Below are 15,979 nucleotides of genomic sequence, written 5' to 3'. Positions count from 1 at the left end.
TGATGTTTTTGACTACACTGTTTGTTTTGACTTGTCACCTATTGACAGACATGGTTGGAGTTATCGAGGGTAAAATTATATAGAAAATGACCTGAAGGGAAGCGAAAATTGCTTCGAGTTAGCGGGAGGTTCGAGTTATCGAGGGTTCGAGTTACCAAGAGTAAAATTACGGTAAATGTATGACGGAAATCCAGGGGAAATCGATTTTGGTTCGAGTTAGCGAGGGTTCGAGTTATCCGGAGTCGAGTGTATATCTTTAACTTCTATAATCCTTGAGCTTTTCGCAGAGACCAAAGTCATTTCAGTGACTGATCTATTTCCCAATTTCTGCGCATCATGCACTGTTTCAGAAATTAACTCGGCGATAACCAAGTGCCTGAACTGCAGTAAAAAGGTTAAACAAAGTTACTTGCCTGGTTAAAAAAGCTGGTTTTTCCCGAAGTCCCAGCCAAGTCCTTTCGATGTGGCGACAAACACAGACTCAACTAAGAATTGGCTTAAACATGCAGGTGATATGACGTACAGCTGTATACACTGTATCTACCCCTGCGGTTCTTTGATATCGAGATATTATAAATGATATTGACATCGCGCCGTACAGTACATTGAAACTTATTAAATCTAATTAGTTATATTCTTAATAGCAACATCGACCATAGAGTTGTTTTCCTAAAAAAGCCCCTTATTGATACGGCTTTTAGTGTTCTCTGCGGGTAATGTTAATCTGCCTATAACTTCCTAAAATTCTTTTTTCTTAGAACAAAAATATATGCATTTCTGACAGGAGAACGTCAAAATAAAAAGAAAACTTGCTTTCGGTTCAAACCTCGAAACATTTGTTTATGGATTATCCTAACAAAGTCGGCGAATATCACAATGAGAAGGCGACATTAGGGACCGTTCGTCTTGACATATTTGCCTTAATCAGGCATTGAAGGGGTGCGGGGGGTAGTGGACAAACTCAATGGCTTTTCCTGAACACCATCAGAGCGCATTTTGGTGTTTCCGTGGCAACCATGTTAGCAAGGGTGTTTTAGCAAATTAGATGCTTTTACTAAAAAAGTTAACGTTAAAAAGCAATGACGTTTCGACCGTTCGACTGTCATTTTCAAGTTGAAAAGTAAAATTTTTGCATGCGCCCAAATCTATACAATCGATTATAAGAATGCTAATGAGACACTGACTAAAACTCTAAAATAATTACGTCGAAACAATACAAGAAATAGTTGAGTAAATAGCTTCGCGCGGATCGAGTCACTCTGTTTGTTCAATTTTGGATCTTGATGTTCTCCGTCCGACATCCGGGGGAGCCCGCAGGGTCCGACACCGCATGCTGAGTACTCTAGATGGCGTCGGTCAAGCTAAATTTTCTAAACTGAATTATGTTTTGGTAGCCATTTTGAACAAGTACTCCTCCTCCAGCCTTTGTGCTATGATGAGCTGTCAGTGACGTCCCAAGATCATTGTTGAGGTAGATATCGACGCTTTTATCTGATCTAACTTCAACTCGAGCAGTGAACCAAACTCCACCACTTAGACTACCATTGGGACAGGAGGCCTCCTTGGTCCTAATTATACTTCCCTTTAAAACGTAACCAGGCTGATAGCATATGTCTTGCTTATGAAGCCTGAATAAATCGAAGGGAAGAAAAGAATTACTCTTTCATTATTGTAATACTTCAAAATCTAAACCATAATTTACCGCGTTTTACGGCATTTTATAACAGCCGGTCCCCAAAAGTTGCATTTTCGTCTGAATAACTGGCACCACCAAGATATCGAAGGATTGTGTAGTATATATTTCCAAAGCGGTTATCCCCATCTTGCATACTTTAGAAATTGCGGTTGCACTGTAAGCAGGATAAAATCACTAAACTGCTACAAACAGATAATCCTATCTTGCTATTGGAAAAAATATCCAAACACCAGTGCTGTCGGTTGAAATTCTTTTCCGAAAAATTGAAAAAACGGCTGTCTGTCATGTATATCACCTACAGTGTGCTAATGTAAATAAATTTTTGATCTACGTGTAATCATTCCATAACAAATACGTAATAGCTGTGATGATGAAAGCAAGAGGCAGTAGATGTCAGTGAGTCCAATTATTATATACTCTCAGACGGCTACACTCTTAAACAAAGTTGGCCGATAAATCACAGAATAAATCACAGAACAAATCACCATTGGCTGAACTAGTATTGTCTTGACACCACGTTTGGTTGTATAATTAAACGAGGTAACACCAGGTTTTCCTGGCTTTCCCTAAGCAACAAACCTGAAGTAAACAAAATCAAAATTGCTTTTGTCAATAACATTGTACATCACTCCAGGGTGTCCAAAATTTACGCCATCCTGTCCGATCACATTCATCAGTTCAACGGTTATTGTGTATCGGTTTCCACCCTTGATTTCCTCCTCGGGAAGAACGATGCAGAAATGGGGTGGCTTGTTATGATTGGCGTTCACTTCATAGCTGTTTGTAGCTTCTGATCTGGTCAGACTGACACAGCCTACCGCTGGCGGAAGTACAGCTTTTAAGAAAACAGATAATTCTAGTATTATTACTACCAGTTTTTTCTTACTCACTGCGCAAGCTCGACAAAACGAGTGACCCTAGGCCTGAGGAGTTACGTAACAGACTCGATTCTGATTAGTTTGAAAATTTCAACCACAACGTTCCGTGGTCCTTTGCTTTCCGACCACTGGTCATGGGGAACGAAGACTCTGTGTACGAGATTGATCTCAATTTCTATTCTAGGGGCTTCAACGAAGACTGAAAATTTTGCCACCTGTGAAGCACGGTTCTATAGCTACAAAGGCTATTTTGTCATGAGCAGAGCACGGTTGGAAAACGACATGCACATATTAATCGCATTTCTGCACATGAATATAATACAGAAAAGAAAATGATTCCGTAGCTACCGAAAATACGGAAAATCTACGCTAGTATTCAAAGAAGTGTTAAAAGAATAACTGAAAATAACAAGAAAAAATGATAAAAAGGGAATGACGAAAGGTTTAGCAAGGAATGAAGTATTCATTCAGAGATCGGACTGAACCGATTTCACTCAAAACTGAATAATTCAGATTATGTAAGTTTTATGTCAGTTGGTTGGCTAACTTAGCTTGTTCAAACGTTGATCACCGTGAATGATTTAGCATCACAAACAAACTCGCTTACAGACTCTTATATAATTCAGGATAACGTATTTGTCGTAAGATTGAACGTATAATAAGACGTTATTTTAAGTTATATATTACCTTGTTCACAGAATCTTCCCGTCCACCAAGCTGAATTGCACAAACATGTGAAGTTCTCAGGACTGTTTACACACGTGCCATGGTTGAGACACGGGTACACGGAGCAGAAACTTGAAACTAAATTAAACAAAACAAATGAAATACACTATGGCATGTTTGGTTACGTCTTATATTACAAAATCGACATAAACGTTTATTGATAAAAAAGTAGGTTCACTAACTTTCTGTTTGCATGTCACAGTGAGCAAGAAGGGAGTTTCCAGATCTCGTGGGATCTAACCAGTATTTGCTGCTGACCGCCTGTCCTCCTTCACTAGCTTTGATCTCTGCACAGGAATCGGCTGGCAACTCGGGAATAGAACCGAGGGGCACTGGGGATTAAACAGTTCTCGTTAAAGGAGAAGATAAAAATTCAAATCATTCATCTTTCTATCGAGTCTTACGCGATGGTGTTTTTACCTTGCCGTTGGTCTGGTACCTGGCGTGCCTTTAGGATCCTGGAGCTACGAAAGGTGGGGTGTTTATGGCCCCGAAACGTTCACCCTTACAGCAGAGATCTAAGGTTGGGCGTCAGACGAAACTAAAAGCCCGCTTAAAGGCTTTTTAAAACGTCGTGTTTGTATCGTTTGATAAAACTAAGACTTCAGAAGTATTGGCAATGTTTAATTTTAGTAGATGATGACGTCACGTGAAAACCGGCTATTGGATAAATGTCGGGTGCTGGCCAAACCCAGCTGCGAACCAGCAACACGAGAGCCGAATTTCTTTCGCCATAAGAGATGATCAGAAGTGGCTGCAGCAATGCACGAACCATGAATAAGAATGGCAAGCTGGTTTAAGTCGTAAAGGAGGTGGACAGATACCGAATGGACGTCATTGAGATAAGGAAAGCAAGACAGACAGGATCAGGAATGGTGAAGGAAAGGACACTTTGGACGAGAATTCAACTAACATGCAAAAGACGTGACGACCATCATATCAGACAAAGGAATGAAGACATTGATGAAACGGTAGCCCTTGTGGGAGAGACTCGTCATGGCTAGAAATAACTCCAAGTGCACCACATTCATTGTCATCACGTGCTATATGCCCCCTAAGAACATTCTAAGGAATCGATAAAAGATGTCTTGTACGAATAGCTACTGCAAGTCATTCAAGAGTTACCATTACATGACGTGATATGTTTCATTAAGAAAAAGCTAAAAAATACGCGAGCAGATTGTTTTAAAATTGTGTTTCTATTTTAGTATGAATCTACAAGCGTTCTATCACAAATGCCGTTCTCTGATTGGCTACGCTACTCACTATCTATTCTGTGATAGATAGTGAGTAGCGTAGCAGTGTGCCCTTGTTAGCAAAATGACGGCCGCTTCTGGGCGTTTTCGAAGTGTCTGTGAAGAGGATTTAGATTAAGTTTTGAACGACTAGTAGCTTTATACTAAAACAACCAGATTATTCGCTCTCGATCTCTGTCACGCGATAGTAATCCCGAGCTCATAATCTAATTGTTTATTAACTCGATAGAAACACAGAACTAGCACGAGCTGTTGGAAACCCTCGCCTAACGGCTCGTATTCCCACAGCATTTCTCGTACACCCAAACTTTCAAACGGAAAAACACTTGGAGATTTCGACGCTCGCAATGAAGCCCGCATGACAAGGTCATGGAGAAAAATGTGTATAGTAATATCAGACGCTGCGACCCGTGCGAGGAGAATAACTTGGCTATCACGTTAGCGTTTACGTTAACTTATCCAGAACGTTTAGCTAAATTAGGTCTTTTGCCCCTCTCGAGCTTTAGATTTTTAACTTAAATAAGGAGAAATTTTTATAGCTTTCTGATCACTTATTGTTGCTGCGATTTGTCTATATTAGTATTCTATGTATTTTATCTCAGGCAGTTTATTTCAAATATCAATAAGAAATCTAGAATTCTGTATAAACTGGCCTAATTACTCAGATATCTCCTTTTTATACTTGTAAATATATTCAATTCTTTATTTTATTTCATTTTGATCATCTGTGTAATTGAAGTTGAGTAAATAAATAAATAAATAAATAAATAAAGGCGCCAACAGGAGCGACCAACAGCTACTATGGCAACACTGACCATCCAGCTGCGCCAAGCTAAGAGAAGAGAAGACACAAAGAGAGCAATTCATGCCGCCAAATATTCTGGAGACCAAGGCAGCATTGAAGCTGGAACTCAGAAACCGCTTCTAAGCCCTCGCGGAGACATCGTTGAACCCGATCTCAACAGTTTGCACTGGACAGTGAGAGAAGAGGAAGAGAAGACGGAAGAAAGAAAAAAAATTGTTACCCCAAGGAACATGGGACAAGATCACGGGGAGAAAACAAATGAAGCAAGACAAACGCAGCAAGCAGGCAAAATTAGAGGTGGCGAAAAATCGTCAGAATACTCAATAGAAACACGCAGTTGTTTTCGATCACTACCTGACGCGCGTCGAAAGCTCTTTGCAGTTTTGTTTTGATTTCCGTTGATATATTATTTTGGTTTCAATGATTTCCCTACCTCTTTTGGGAGCCTTCATCATGTAATATCTGTCCTTGTCCTTGATAAAGTCCTCTGGTCTGGCCTCCTTGGTCCTGTTATTCAACTCACATATGTCTTTGAATATGACATAGTTATAGCTTTGACACCTGACGTCAGAATTGCACGCCTGTCTGCAGTCAAGCGAACCTGGGCGAGCACTGAACGTCTTAAAGGTGTGTCCTTTTAACATCATTTGATAAATGGAGTAACTGTCGATTCCACACTCCTGGGCGGCAAAGTTGCGGATCATGAAAGAAGCCATAAACAGGACGAAGAGAGGGATTTCTTGTGCAAGCATTCTCCACCGTCAGGTTTCTTTATTACCTGTGCGGGGATAGGAACAGTATCATTTCTAAACTAATTCTTGTCTTGAAAGAAACAGACACATACGGTTCTATTTATCACTGCAGCGCAGAGTAAAAGGACTCCCAGTAACCCAACAAACCATCGCAGATTCCCCGATATTTCCTTGTAAACACAATCGAGAAAAACAGCTGCAAAATGTAAGCTCATTAATGCAACTTAGAATGTAGCTAGACCGTGTTGTTCATAGTGTGATTACTCAACAAAGTGTTAAGAAATAGTAATTATGTTATACTATAATGCTGCAGCGGAAGTCTATTCCAATCCGATTTGTACAGTAAAGAAGTGTGAAATGCACAGAGACTGCACAATGTTTTCGTTAAGCATGTATACAATATATGCTAATATTACGCTTTGCCTATTGGAATGCTGCACGTGCTAATGAGATATGTTACATCCCTTTGTCTTAAACAATAAACATGCACTGTTATCGAGACGTACTCTTGGTCATAGGTATCCTATACATATTGGGAAGAATAAAGTCATTAAGATAGAATTTTAGTCTCTCTACACTGTTGGATAGTCTTCTCTACCGTGTGGACTTGACTTTCAAACCCATGGCCAGGTGGATAATGAGGGGATGACGTCACGATCTCGAAGCCATATTGGTTTGACAGTTGCTGGAATTCGGCGGAGGTGAATTGGGTGCCGTTGTGGCAATGTCGAGCTTTGGGAATTCCATTCCCTGCGAACAATGCCTTTTTGTCATTACCAACGGCTCCAGCTGTGAGTTTGTGAAGCTTTCTGACAAATGGGAACTTGGAGTAGTAATCAAAAAATATAAGAAATCACTACTGCTGGACGTAGAACAAGTTCGCACTCACAGTTTGCCACGGTCTTCAAGGGATTTCTGGTGGTATCATGGGCTCATTTTGCTGGGAATTTTAGTACTTCTGGCAGACACTACATGAGTTTACAAGATTTTCTATTTCTCTGTAAATGCTTCACCAGTACACACATGATTTGGTTCGCAGTTTGGATTTTTCTATGCCAAATATCGTTTTTAACTTACTGTAATTTTGTATTACGTATGACTGGTTTTAAGCTTTATTTATTATTGCTTTAAAGTCACACGTATACTGTGCCTAATCTTTAATAAAGACTTTTCTATTTTGGCTGGAGTGATTCTGATTAAATAGTAAACTTTCACTTTCATGTCTGGTACCTCGAATTCATCCAACCGTGAGAGACGGGGTAGGGAATCAGCTGTGACCATTTCTCTTCCTGGGAGATATTTGACAACCCATGCAGTCGTTGGGTTGTAGACGCAGCAGCATTCTTTGAAGGCGGGGGGCTACCTGCGTGAGGTATTTTTGTGGATTTGCTCTAGGGACCGATGGTCGGTTGATGCTCTTCTATAGAGGTATGAGTGAAACATTTCGCACCCATAGACCACTGCTAATAGTTCGCGTTCGATATTGGCGTATTGGGTCTCCCCCATTGGGTTCATTTCTGTCATAGTACGCCATGGTAGTTGCTGCACAAATCATTGACTTCACCTTTTGAAAAGTTCTCGAGTGTGATGAATTCTACGCAAAGTCAACGTTTTCTTTCAAGAGGTCTCTTCAGGGTTCAGTGTGGTCAGCTAGCTTGGGGACGAATGAGCTCATATCAGGAGCCATAATCGGGAACGGAGACCGTAAGTCTTGGGATCCGCGCGCACCTATGATATGGGACAATGTTTCTATTTTTAATACAAATTGCACCATCTTGACGTTATATATCCGCGCGGATCCACGCACATGTCGGGGGCTCTCGCGTGGATGTTGTCACGTTGCGTGATCAAATGGTGAGAGTTGAGAGACCTTGAGAGACTATCTTGCGTATTTTTCACAGCGATGGCAGGGAATAAGGCAGGGAATACGAACCAGGGCGCTTACATGTAGTTTTACGCTGTGAGCTAACGGAAAAGGTGGGTTTTTCGGGGTCGAAAACGAGACTTCAATCGCGCGCTGGGAATGAATAATAAGATCTGCTCGCGCTAGTTGTAAGCTTACGCTTATGTCTTTGCGTTTGTTCTGACTTAAGAATACAGCAAGATACTCTCTACTCTGGTATCGAGTTAATTTGTGAGTTTCTCAGACAATGGTTAATCATAACCAAAACCTGTTTTGATGGTTTCTTATTGTTTCTGCTTGTTTGGTGAGTTTGCAAAAGTATTTGAAAGGAAAGTCTGACGCGTACAATTAGCTCATTTGAATAGTGCAGCTCGTGCACTTTTAAGTCCGAGTCGGTGTTTTCAATTGTCAACAAATCTTGACAAAGATTTCTTTCGTTATCTTTTGTGCTGAGATGCTGCAACAAATTTCACGAACGCAAAAAAGGCTACTAATATCATGTGTGTTTCTTCAACGTAAGCGTAGGGAAGTTTTACACTGCGAAAATGAAAATAGACAAGGAGTTTTGATAACTCGATCAACAAAATCGAAATCGTTATTCCAAGTTGATTAAAGAAAGCGTCATCGTAACTTTGCTGATTATTTCTGCTTTATTCACATATTTTCAGCTTAGCTTTTAATATGTTCTCAAACATTTATCAATCTTAAACATATTTAAAAACTATAGAGTTATTGTTTGAGTTCGATGTACGCTTTCACACGAAAGTGCGGCGGAAGTACAATTTGTCATGTTTACTGACTGTACAAAATACTCATCGGCGGGCGCTCTCATTCATCGACAACAGAGAATTTACTGGATTTTTACACGAATAAAACTGAGCAGTATCTACGGACGTAAAGTTATTGGTTCTTAATGAAACATCAAGCGTTACTTACAATTCAGGCGAAACTCAAACTAGCAATTATTTTGTTTTACTTTTCGGTCTCGGCAGACTGGCAAACTCCTCGCAAGTGTGTGACAAGAGGAGCTAGGAAACTATGAAGTCCTGAAGCTCTGCTATTTCTAAATATATCCAGCTAGTTTTTTGCTGTGTAATGGAAAAGCTGTTAATCTTCAACATATGTGAAATTTAAAGTGGAGTAATGTACAGCTCATGTAAAAGAAGTATCCGTCGGAACACAACTTGGTCAGCGATATATATAAGCTTAAAGCGGAACATACCTAAATTCGACATTGTCTTACTTCACTCAAACTGGAGCAGCTTACGACGAAAATACTTGAGCAAAATTCCAACAGACGTAAACGCGTTGAGTTGCGGGCCAAAAACATGAAAAATTTCGGGAATTTCCAACGCCATTTCCCCCGCGCGACATTCGCAAAAATCCTCGCAGCACGTACGCGCGTGTGTCGCAGGCGATGGCGCCATTTGTTCTAAAAATAGAATTATTGTCCCATATCATGGGGACAACCCCAATACTAGAAATGGCGCGCGCTTACGGTCTCTGTCCCCGATTATGGCTCCTGCTCATATAGGTTGCCATCCCCAAGAAAGTGTGAAGTTCTTTCCTGTCTTAGGGTGGTTCCAGTTCTCCTATGGATTCAATTTTTTCTGGGCTAGGCTTTACACCATCTGGTGTGTATGCCATACCAAAGAAATTGCGTTCCTTTGTCTTGATGACACACTTCGCGTCATTGAGCTTGGTTCCGGCTTTTCTGGTACGTTCCATACTTTCATGTAGGTGTACGTCATGTTCCTTGTCATTCTTTCCAGAGAGAGTAATGTTATCTGCAATGACGATAGCCCCATGACAATCACGGTATGTTTCATCAAACTTGAACTGGAAGACGTCTCAGTGACTCATGCGTAGGCCAAATGGCATCCTAAGGAAGCGGAACCGGCCAAATGGTGTATTGAAGGTTGTTAGGTACAAGGATTCGTCTAATTTGACTTTCCAGTAGCAATTGCGAGCATCAAGCTTGTTGAAATGTTGTGCTCCAACAAACTTATAGAAATCAAGAAAAGGAAAAGAAAACGTGTGGAAAACCATCAAAGTAATATTTTAATGTTGCTCATTTCCACTGGAATACGAGATTTTAAACCAACGCCTGCTCAACCAAGAATGCGTGATGCGCGACGGAAAGGCCGGTGACGATCAGTGATCAGTGCCGGAGTAGAAAGAAAAAGCAATGCAAGGCTTGAAAGATTTCCCGATATTTTGGTGTAAAATAAGTCTAATCGAGGTCTCCGGACGTTTAAAATCAATTAATCTAACCAGGTAAAGTCAAAAAAAAAAAACAAAAACAAAAACAAAAAATCGCTGAGAAATTTAAAACCGCATTAAGGGACGAGATTCGTCTATTTGTACGCAAAATGCTGAATTTTCAGCTACTTTCTCGAACTTTTTTGTGCTTCAAAATTATGAGTGCTCACAACTTTTAATACAGATATTTGTAGCTTAGGCTTAGTAAATTACGCTGATAACAGCCATCATTCATGTAGAAGTCACACTTTTGAAAAAAATAACTGTTTGTTTGGAGACTGAGATGTCAGCAAAAATAGCAAAGACGTTTTTCAGAGGATAAGGAAAAAACATCATAACTTTGCTTGTTTTTGAGACAAGCAAATAGTTTTTAGTTGTGAGCAAAGAAGGACGAATTATGCAGTGATTCTGAAAGAATCAAGTTGTTTCATTTAATGTGCGAATTTTAAGCAAGGATAACGTAACCCCCAAAATTTGGAGTTTCAATTTCCGGTTCTGTGTGGTTTTCGAGGTGCCTACCAAAAAAAAAATACCTCTAAAAATAAAGAAAGCTACTCTGTCGAAATAAAGACCATTTTCGTACATTACATATGTTGCTTGACTTGTGTAGAAAAAATGAAGGCAATCCATTCTCCACGAAACTTTGAGTGGTCGCTTCTTACACGGTCACGCTCTTAATTATGACGTGCTGACAACAAAAATTCTTCTAAGGATACAAAAACCCTGCATACACAAAAATCAGACTGACGAATAAAATAAGTATTTTTCGATTTCTCTACGAATCATAGGCTTTCTAAAGACTCTTAAAACCGCTAGTAAGAAATCAACTGGAATTTAGACCGGTTTATGACTTATGCTTAGAACATTATGCCAGTCGTCGAGTATGTAAAAATTCCACAAAATTGAAATGCATCAGAATAGGAGCGAGAAAAAGCTTTTTCAATGCTCCAACGGAATAGCTATATTCACAGTTTTCTTTTGCGTGTTATTAAGAAAACAAATGTTGTTTTTTTTAAGGTCTAAAAGAAAAGTCCTCTATCGATCGCGATTTAAAAGAATTTAGGTTTGTTTAGGCTAAGAATCATGATTTACAAGAAATGCGCAGATCAGTCTAAGTTCTTCTTTCGTTATTATGAAAGTATAATTTATAAGAATCAAGATCAAGGCATAAGTTCAGTCCAAACTCGTTGCTATTTTGATTCTAACTTGTTCCTGATTATCTTGAATCAAGTAATGTCAATAATTGTCAGATGCGTTAATTGTCCTTGCGAGGCTCAGAACACCACGACTGTCAAGAATTCTATATAAGACTGAGAACTAACAGTTAGCGGTCTTCCGACGTTGCAGTTTCGATTAAATAACACCAGACCTCTTCCTGTAACTGTCAGGAGCGAGATATTCAAAAGTTTTGTCCATGCGCCTGAATTGTTATTATAAAGATCATTTTCACCAAGGGCGGCGGCGAGATTTAATAATAGCGCGCAGTTCGTGCTTTAAACGCATCAACCATTATGATACCTTCTTAAATTTCGTTACTACAAATTCCTGATGCTCTAGTTTACTCTTTGCCTTTCCATCCAAGAATTGTATATCAGATGTTTAAGTTTAACTATATGCTCAGGTGTCCCTAATCACCAAAACGTCGTGAAAAAAGCTTCGTTCAGAGCAGAGTTTTCAGTGATTTTGGGATCCCAACCGTTGAGAAATAATTCGCTGGACGACCAGCCGCTGATTAAGGTAGACTTTGTTATGTTAAGGTTTTCTGTGAAGTTCCGCGGCTCAAACAGTTCCTTAATTATCATACGAGGAAGAATCCACGGGCTTTTGTCGGATCTGCAGGTCATTTGAAGTATTTTATTCCACTGAGGCAGTTTTCATTTCCTTTGAACTCGGCTACTGTGAACCTTCTGTCTTTTAACTATTTACCTTTAGACCTGACATTTTTTTCAAAAAAAGTCCAACAACCCCCCCCCCCCCCAAAAAAAAAAAACACACACGCAGTTCGTAGGACCCATCTATATATATACAAGAGAACCAGAAACACGTTCTTACCTTAAAGCATAAGCTACAATGAGTTGCCAGTTCGAAGATAAATTTATATCAAGGATCGAACTGAACTGAACTGTTCATTTGCTAAAAGAAAATGAAATTCGTGGATAACTGTTTACTCTCATTTTAACGTATACTCTAAGAGGAGGACAACATGTGCTATTATTTGACAAAATGCCACAACATGCGACTATAATTTGCGATAGCTGTTAGAAAAAAGAGTGACGTTTTTATGTTTTCAAAACTGTTTTGACACAAATGTTTGTCATAAATACAGGTCTGTCGCATTAGGTGCTTTACTTTTACAAATGAAACTACGTAACTACTCCGACTAGAGTGAAGACGGTGGAGTTTCGTGGCGAGCGAGGAAGCCGCGAGAACATGACGGTCACAACAGGAAGAGGGAGAAATCTCTTCCCTTCTCACCATTTTTCTCGAGGCTTCGCCTTCGCCGCTCGTTCCGCGCCACGAAACCGCTAGCTACGCAGGCTAAAACTTTAACAACTGCAGAACAGGCCGGATTTCCGGGTAAGGCACGAAACGTGATACACGAGCGTGGAGCGCGAGTCGAAAACAATCCGCCTGTAGTCACACAATTGTCTATGCTATACCGCCCCCTTGAAATGATTGAAATGAAAGACTAAGAGAGACCCAATCAAAAAAAAAAAAGAAAGAAAAAAGAAAGAAAGAAAGAAAAGAAAAGAAATTCAATTTATTGGTTCGAAAAATGTCTCAAGTAACCGACAGACTCAACAGACAGACGTCTGTCTCATCATGCTGTGACAAAACGAACAAAGGAGGTATAAACCTAAACGAGCTCAAAAGACGAAAAGCGCAAGCAAACATATCTCTTACGACACAGGACGACTTTCTTAGCCTGATTCTCGAAGTGAAGCTACGGCAGTCTCTGACGACGCGGGGTAATGCAAATATGAAATCCTTGCTAACAAGTGACATAAATTGCCACAGTTTCAATCAAACAACCGGGCCCGGCATCACATTATAGAATGCAAAGAAATTAAACATATCCTGCAATAGGAATTAATTGGACAAAACAAGGTAAATTTAAAGCACATGCAAATTACACAGGTGTCAAACTCTACAGAGCGACAGAAACCGACCTATGACCTAGAAAACTTTGCTTATGCCACAGTCGAACGGCTCTGTTCTACCTTTAAAGAAGTCACCTTCACAACAACATAACGTGCCCTTGAGAAGCAAGTGAGGAGCAAGTATCACAAGCCGTAGGAGTGGGTGAAGGCCTGTTACCCCAATTTAACCCTCTGAATACCAAACTGAAGCCAAAAAGTACCGTTTTAACCATTTAGTCAGGTTTTTTTAGCTGCCATGACGCTAAATAAGCCTAAGTTTTGCTAAGAAAGCTTTTTTTACTAAAAGGAGAGATTTTTCGAGGATTAGGCTACCTTTTGCGTTGTATGTTCTTTCTGGCTGCCGTGAAAAGTTGGAGGTTAATTACGGGCGAAGCCTAGAAATGGACCTTGATCAATCATAGACGTAGTGGACCATTTTACCACTTTTTTTGCACCAAAACTGACAACGTTGTGTTTCGATTTGCGACGTCGAAATGTCGTCGATATCTAAACCTGACCCTTGTGCGGAAAGGCCTAGCCTAGTACTACTATCTGCTCATCAAGAATATCTGATGACATTTAAATTGATGACGTCACAAGTGGTACAAAGAGCACGACCATTAAGTGGCCGTATATGGCCACTTGGGCGTCAAAGGGTTAAGATACGCATGCGCAAAGGTACAGAAACCACTATTCAGGACAAAAGTCTCAGCGCTTAAAATGTTGCCGGAAACTAACAATTCACAGTGTCCTTGCTAAGGTTTTCGTACAAATACAATGAATAAATCGTGCTTTTGGAAAATTTTCCAACATCTTACGATTTGTCAGCAAATATTATATTTCCGAATGAAGTTTAACAATTCGGCCATCGTTAATTTTATGCACATGCAATATATTTAAGCTGAAATTCTAGAATTTTGGCGGTGTACCATTAAGACTAAGAAACTAAGAATAGAGGGTTAGCAAGAGGATCTTCACGATGTGACTATGATGTAGAACATTTAGAACCTTAAGAGTTTCCCTTCACCGTTGCGGAAACAGTCAACTTGTAGGTAGCTGTCATAGAGAACAATGAACTGATAGACAGTTCGACTTATCATTACCTCCTCTAATTTTTTCGGACAGAAATAAATCTTGGAAGAAGGGGAAAACAGAGAAAACAATGTAATCAAATATTGACATTAAACACAGTTTTGATCATCATTAACCCAGAAATCAAAAGCAAATTTTGTCCTACATTTGCTTAATTATTGTCGTGTACTTCACGGTTATATTATGCCGTTGTATACTTCAAGGTTATATTGTGCTGTTTTTAAGCCAAGCGGTACCTCCCTAGATATCGCCTGTGTCCTCTGTGACTGGCCAGAGTGATTACTTTCGTTTGGGTTTAACCGCCCTCAAGTGAAAACCTGTTTAATACAAAACCGTATCGGGAAAAACCGCGCGAACAGTATTTATTTGGAAGTAAAAGCGGAAAACTACTTAGGTTATTATGGTAGCTCTTTTTAAATAATCTGCACAGAACTTCATAAACTCTTTCCCTAAAAATCAAAGTTCTTCGGGAGTAACTAGACGCCAGTGAAATATTTCAGTTGGCACAAATAGGTGGTAACCATTCTTTAGTCAAGTAGCCATACTAATACAAAACATCGTTATTAAAATTGATCCATTGTACATTACTTGGAAGATTTTAGGGACGATTTAAATTTCGGACAAAAAAGAGCCCGAAATAAAGACCATCCACTTTTAAGGAGATCTTTGTTTTAAGAAATAACTCTTCTTTTATAAAACAACTCTGTGGGACAGTTTTGGTACCACGTTAAAGGACTTAACAGACTGACTTCAAGAATGGGCTGCTGTCACATGCAACAGTAGTTAATGAATAGCTACCCCCTAAGTTTTGGCCTCGAAGGCCTAAGCTCGTAACCTTGAAATTTTCGATTTTCCTAGTAGCGTACCTTTTAGAGAAGGAATACTACTCCACTAAAAACTAGGTAAACTAAATCCAAACAGATAATCGGTTTTTCATCAAATAAAAGAAACCTTTTGAACGAAGTAATACTACCGACGTCCTAACTGAGGGGACATAATTGATGATTTTGAAAAGTGATGTTTAATTCAGTGTTTATCGCGGGAACTTACTCTACCGTAGATACATGGATTACTAAATAACTTTCAATCAAGGCTTAACTTATTTAATTCACTTTGGTTGATAAGCCTTCGGCTGCTATATCCATTATGTAATTAAGCAATAAACCACAAGTTTTCATGGTTTATAGGCTGATAAACCACGCGGGATGTTGAAAGAACACGAGAAGAATTCGTAAATCACGAGCCGCAGGCGAGTGATTTGCGAATTCTTCTCGTGTTCTTCCAACATCCCAAGTAAATTGTCAGCCTATAAACCATAAAAACTTGTGGTCTATTGCTTTTATATGATAATTCGAAAGACACGCGAAATTTCCATGAGTTTACTGGCACAATAAACCATAGCTGATTGACCAATTACAGCGCGCGCATTCATTTAACTAGGGTTTGCACACGTGTCCTTTGGTTAGATA

The 15,979-nt window shown here is 39.6% G+C and overlaps 1 protein-coding gene across 1 annotated transcript; it reads right to left on the bottom strand.

Annotated features, from left to right (window-relative positions):
- Positions 1-1,286: 1,286 nt before the first annotated feature.
- On the bottom strand, positions 1,287-6,267 carry LOC110052271 (uncharacterized). The gene is made up of 5 exons (XM_089293800.1): positions 5,795-6,267; positions 3,483-3,632; positions 3,262-3,378; positions 2,276-2,531; positions 1,287-1,628 (listed from the first exon to the last, which is right to left on the bottom strand). Exons 1-5 carry the CDS (start codon positions 6,111-6,113, stop codon positions 1,343-1,345), a joined length of 1,128 nt encoding a protein of 375 aa, XP_089149926.1. The 5' UTR covers positions 6,114-6,267; the 3' UTR covers positions 1,287-1,342.
- Between the last annotated feature and the right edge of the window lie 9,712 nt (positions 6,268-15,979).

Source organism: Orbicella faveolata, unplaced genomic scaffold (genome assembly GCF_042242905.1).
Source record: "Orbicella faveolata isolate gen_17 unplaced genomic scaffold, um_ofav_v1 contig_25, whole genome shotgun sequence".
NCBI classification, from domain to species: Eukaryota; Metazoa; Cnidaria; class Anthozoa; order Scleractinia; family Merulinidae; genus Orbicella; species Orbicella faveolata.
This window is presented reverse-complemented; position numbering and strand designations above follow the sequence as displayed.